Here is a 5,980-nt window from a genome sequence, read left to right as displayed (position 1 = left end):
TTCCTTTGAGTTATTGGCCAGGGTGGCCCAAGAGACTCCCAAACAGTAACCCAACATAAAACTGGGAAAATGAACAGCAGACCCCAATCTTATGTAAAGGAATATTGACAACTGATTGCTGCTAGATGAGGAACAGCTGATCTTCCTAAAACAAGGCTCTCTAGATAGGCCGACTAGATTCAGCAGAGGGACAAGCACTGGAGAATGGCTGTGGGTGGTGACAACACAGTGAATAGTAACAGGAATGACAGAGTATATCGGCTCCAGTGTGTAGGGGTGGAGAGCTATGGGAGGGTACCATTTGGGAAGTGGGTATATAGATGAATAAGATTGTGTGGGATGTTCTATATGATATACACACACAAAAATTCAACAAATTAAAGAAAAAGACATATTTGAGGAGGAAAAAAAAATTTGGAATCAAAGTCTTGTTCTGAGTCACAGGGCTGATGGTAGCTTACCAAGTGAGGCCAGGTTCCTCCAGTTTTCCAGCATTACCTTCCTGTACAGAGTTCTTTGTAAAGGGTCCAGCAACATCCACTCTTCCTGTGTAAACTGCACAGTGACATCCTCAAAGGTCACCAGGTCCTAAACCATCACATACCACAGCTTAGCGAAAGACCTCACCAATGAGAACAGAAAGAAGGCCCAAGATGGCAGACCCACAGAAGGAAGCCCAGAGCTCAAAGTGTGCAGACAAGATTGAATGACGCTCCCCCTGGCTCCTCTCCTGTCTACTGCCGCACCTTCCAAACTCACTTTTTTTTCCACTCAGACTCTGAGCACCTGAAATCTAATTTCCCAGGGCTGGGATAGTGCAGAAAGAGGAGATGCATTTGCATACACAAATAAATACTTCTCCTATGAAAGAGATAATTCTCTCTCCGAAAGCAGGACAGAGTCATGCCTTTCCTTGGCCTCCCAATAAACTCTCAGGAACTATGTGATATCGTCAGGACTATGGAAGGAGCTTTGAGAATGCAGTGAATGTTGACAGAGTCAATCTCTTATTTCCCATCAAGTAACTACAGATACTGGGATGTGCACAGACCTGGTTTTAGGATGTACAAGCGCCTGCAGTAACAAGTTCTGTATAAGGAGTAATGACTTAGAAAAAAGATTTTACTCACCTTTAACAAGTTTTTGAAGACTTCACTGGATAGTCTTTCTTTTCCTGTGAATCCTTTCTGAGGAGACACTGGGTACAGGGAGGACTGAACTGGGGAAGAAGAAATAAATGATAAGAAACAGGATATCCTGAGTTGTGATGCTCTGGAAGTTCAGCTATCAACCTGTGACTGACTATACACCCCCAAACACCTGCAGCATGCACAGTCACATGCACATACACACAGCACACTCCTCCACCCCTGCAGAGATACACAGTCACAGCTTTCATCAGGAAGTAGGGCAGAGTCCTGTCTCACCTTAGCTAAACTATAAGGCTCATGGGCTCTGACTGCCTGTGAGGAAGAGGATGTATCCACGCATAAGGAAACTGATGCTCTGCAGCATCACCATTTATTCCAGCAACAATTAAAGGTATAATTCAAAAGTGACTTATCACCTCCATGTTGAAGCCTGACAGGTATGTCCCATCTTAAAAGATTCCCATCGCATCTAAGGACCACTTGGCTCTATTCTTGCCTTACCTGCTATGTCCCAGCTTCCTCAATGGATACCTAGCCCCTTCCCCTTGCTGCACTGTGAGCCTGGGGGCCTTTGAACCTGACTTTGAGGACTGGTGGGATCCAGTGACTCACTATATGTGGGAGGTAGGACAGTGGCTGTCATCCTGACTCCAACAGCAGAGCTCCTGAACATAGGGCAGTGGGTAGATTAGGAAACACCTCCTTTGACTCCCACAGGCACCCAGGGCAGCACTCTGGAATAAAAAGGAGACAAAGTCAGCCTAGTTATTTTCCCTCCCAAGGTTATAAAAACAAGCCTTTCTCATCGCTTCTCTAACTTGCCTTCCTTCAAAATGTGCAATCTGTTTCGCACATTGGGTCTTTATTCTCCTGGGCAGGTTGTGCTTGTAGACAAAAACAAAAACCCACAGAAACAAAACATCTGATTTCCCTCTGCTCTCACACCACAATCAATAAGAATTCTCAGCACCAGCAAGCAAGAGGTTCTGAAGTGGACACCAAGTGGGTGTTCGATAATTCACTTCACTTCTGGCAGTCTACTTGGATACAGTGTCAGATTCCATAGGCTTCAAATTTAGTCCCCAGAGTGCCTCCACCCCCACCAACTTTGGATGCCAGTCTCCAGCTCTCAGTAGCTTTTCCTGTGTTCCTGACCCAGTGGCTAACTGAGGCTGCCATGACCCCTCAGCCAATCTCTGTGAGTTTGAGGCCTGCCAGGGCTACATAGTAAGACCCTGCCTCAAAAAGTAAAAAAAAGAAAAAAGAGAGGACCACAAATTAAGGAACATGGAAAGTCTGTACAAGATGGAAGAGGCGTTTTCCCCTGGGGCCTGAAGGAAAGTGACCTGACACACTTACAAATTCTGAGCTCCAAAACTACAAGAGAATAAATCCATGTTTCCACATTATCTGATTCTACTGTTTGTGGTCATTTGAGGCAGCAGCCACAGGAAACAAGTAGCACTGATTTTCCCATTAAACTTGACTCAGGCTGCTGTGGGAGAACTTCCTCCTGTGCCCTCTACAGGTAGAGCATGTCTCCTTTCTTCTCCCATCATGGACCCAATCTGCAGTCATGTATGTGTAGTTTCTCTCACTTGGTATCAGTTGGGATCCAGCTGCACCCCCACAGGGAAAGAAGAAAGAGAGAGTCATGCTCCAAGCCCCTTCAACATTGTGTGGTAGCTTAAGTCTTCAGTTAGGGAAGAAGGTGTGTGTGTGGAGGGGGTGTCTCTGTTTATGCAGGTTCAGTGGTTCTGGCCTTACCTTGGAAACATCATTATTGGACAAGGGTCACAGTGGATGGGCTACTCTTATGCCAGAATTGCCCAAGAGAACTTTCAGTAATGAAGAAATGTTCTATAATGCTGCTCTGTTCAATATGGTAGCCACTAACAACCCACATGTAGTTACTGAGTCTTTTTTTTTTTTTTTTTTAATAAGATAGGTTCTCCCTATAGCCCCAGCTGCCCTGGAACTCACTATGTAGACCAGACTGGCTTCCATCTCACCTGGCAGTTACTGAGTCTTGAAATGTGGTTAGTGTGATTAAAAACAATGACTCTTTCATTATACAGAGACTTCACTAGTTTAACTGAAATAGCTGTCCACAGTGGACAGGGTAGCCCTAGACACACTTGGCCCTGATCTCCTTTAGTACGAACAAGAAAGGTCCTGTGAGAGGTAAAGTAAAGGCAGATGTGGGGGGAGGGACGGGAGGCTGTTTGCAGGAGACAGGAACATGGAGCAAACAACTGACAAAAACATATGTGAACAGCAGCACTGTCACGTTCCCTCAGTTTTAAGCTCCCAGATCTTCTACTTCATTCCTATTCCACAGCCATCATCTATGCTTCAGAAACAATCATTTCATCCCAAACTTCTCCCTTCTACTCTTGCCTCTTTGAATCCTCAAGTCCATTTCACCTCCATTTCACCTAACAAGTTTAGACAATATGCACACCATCCTATCCTCCTGATCCCCGCTCTTCAGTGTCTTCCCACTGTCCTAAGAGCATAATCTAGAAACAAGTAGGTTTGCTTCTGCCTCCCAGTCAGGTCTGCTTTATGTCTTTTTCCCTCTGCTGTTTTCCCTGAAGTATTCCCTTATCCTTCAGGAAGCATGCTGGGCTCTCTCCTGTCAGTATCATTCCTCATGAAGTTCTCACAACATGCAGTGCTCTCAGAATCATATTGCTACCCCTAATCGAACCCTATGACTAGCTAGATTCAACCCCATCATCAGTTCTCAATGTAATTACTATTCCCTCCCAAATGTCTTCCCTGTCTCTAAGGAGACCATGACCCACAAAATTCTCATCATCAGGGTTTTTCCCCATTAGAATGTACACTCCATGGAGGCAGAACAAAGTCTGTTTTGGTTCTCCAGGGTCCTTGTACACAGAGCCCAGGGCCCAGCTCATAAGTAACCAACTGTCCTGGATTGCCTACTATTCTGAAAGCTCAATGTCCTCCACCCTATTCACCTGTCCTCTGTCAATTCAATTTCAAATTTCGGTTACTAACATAAGGAAGTTCAAAACATCTTTTTCACAGATGGTCCATGCACTTTAAAGCTTCATGAAAACATAGGTTTCAGACATCAAACAGAATAGAGCTTGAAGAATGATACCAAGGAGCCTGATAGTTTACTTAAAAATACACATAAATATCTTATGTATTTTTACTTCTTTAAAATTTATACTTCTTTAAAATTTTTACAACTGGGACATGCAAGAAAAAATGTGTATTTATATATTTATAATATTATTTTGTGTACTTAATGTATCTGACTATATTTATTACTACACATTAGTGTCTTTCCCTTGAATATATATCATCAAACATAAATAATACTAAGATAACCCTTTCTTAAGTTATTATATCCTTGTGGTTACAGCTTGTTACAAGAAAAAGAAAAGTCTTACAGTAGTTTTACACTGTGGAGCCTGTTGGAATCCTGTAGTCTCAAAGCTCCACTTGGTACTCACCTGGTTACATGAAATCCATAGATCAAAGAGGGCAGGTGGACACTGTGACCGATTCAACACAAATCTGAGTTTGACAAATGCTTTTCTTGTCTGAGGGGGAAAAAGCAACTGAGATTGATTCTGATGTCTTTTCTAGAAAGTCCTACAGCTGTTACACACACACACACACACACACACACACACACACACACACACACACCTCCATTCATTCTCCTTCCAGATTTGCATTTACAGATTTAGCATGTAACAGGAGCCCAGCCTGTGGGTGGGAACTGTACTTACCTATTCAAGTATGCTCAAAATAGGGGACAGCAGCTGAACTGCTGTGTCCATTTGTTACTCAACTCATCTGACAGAAGAGTGTACGATAACTTGATGCTGTAAACACGCCTTTGTGACTTAAAAGACCTAAAAGTGACTCTGCTGAACTGTAAACAGTATATACTGCGTCCATCCAGAACTTCAGAAATTTAAACGGTTTCCCCCTTAGGCGCTATTGCTCTTTGTTGTGGGAGCTGCTCCGTGTACTGCAGGATACAGACAGACCAGCGCCCTTTGCCGCCACCCGCTGGATTAAAGTAGTTCTGTGCACCGTGCCTCAATCTGAGACAGCAGCACCTCCAACACTAAGCCAAAGGTTCTGGAAGGTGAAGAGAGCCGGCTTTAACGCTGAGCTGAGAAAGCAGCCTGAGGGCTCAGGGAAGGAAACAGGATTCCACAGAAGCCGGCCTAGGATACCCTTGGCCCACGCCTCTTCCCCTCCGGTGCTCATTCGGTCCAGCCCTCCGCCGGGTTAGAGGCGCCGACCCCAGTCTCAACCAGACCAGCAGTCCAGAGCGCGATTCCTCCTTCAGCACCGCCCCAGCTTCCGCTTCCGGTCCTGTGCCCAGCCACCCTGCAGACGACTTCCGCTCAAAAGTTCGAAGCGATTACTGCGAAACTTGGTGGGCGGGTAGGGTGGAAGCGCACCTTCCTTGATTGTTAAGTGTTTCTTTTCAGTTTAATTAATGAGTACGTACCAGGTTGGGCTATGGAACGGAGACTCGTGTTGTTCCTGGCGGCGTGGTCTGTGTGGGAAGACCATGAAAGGGAACCAGAGTGTAGTAGGAACCCACCTAGGATGCCCGAGTTGGTGGTGGGGCGGGCGCAGTTCCAGGGCCTTGGTGAGGGCGGGGACCAGGCTGTGTGTGACTCCGGCTGCCTGTAGGTGGAGCTTAGTTCTGTGGGCAGGGATTAGTTTAGCGGTAGAAATAGGGGTAGAAACTGTTGTGAGGTGTAAGGTAAGGATTGGCACTGCCCCAGAAAATAGAGATTAGTTTCAGTGGAGGGAGTATGGAT

General features: G+C 45.3%; 1 protein-coding gene across 2 annotated transcripts in view; it reads right to left on the bottom strand.

The window, feature by feature from the left end:
• Znf558 (zinc finger protein 558) overlaps positions 1-5,517 on the bottom strand; it is a 25,402-nt gene extending 19,885 nt beyond the window's left edge. Inside the window, exons 1-6 of one of the 2 annotated variants that reach the window (XM_029559175.1) lie at positions 4,925-5,517; positions 4,643-4,732; positions 2,511-2,770; positions 1,764-1,885; positions 1,131-1,219; positions 462-588 (exon numbers count right to left, since the gene is read on the bottom strand). In XM_029559175.1, coding sequence (XP_029415035.1) covers positions 462-588; positions 1,131-1,219; positions 1,764-1,824 — 277 coding nt within the window. In that variant the 5' untranslated portion in view covers positions 1,825-1,885; positions 2,511-2,770; positions 4,643-4,732; positions 4,925-5,517. The remainder of the gene's footprint in view (positions 1-461; positions 589-1,130; positions 1,220-1,763; positions 1,886-2,510; positions 2,771-4,642; positions 4,733-4,924) is intronic. The other variant, XM_008824150.3, reaches the window with a different exon arrangement.
• Between the last annotated feature and the right edge of the window lie 463 nt (positions 5,518-5,980).

This window comes from Nannospalax galili, unplaced genomic scaffold, assembly GCF_000622305.1.
Source record: "Nannospalax galili isolate Female #2095 unplaced genomic scaffold, S.galili_v1.0 scaffold1009, whole genome shotgun sequence".
NCBI lineage: Eukaryota > Metazoa > Chordata > Mammalia > Rodentia > Spalacidae > Nannospalax > Nannospalax galili.
The sequence above is the reverse complement of the archived record's forward strand: the minus strand, read 5'-3'. Positions and strand labels throughout refer to the sequence as shown.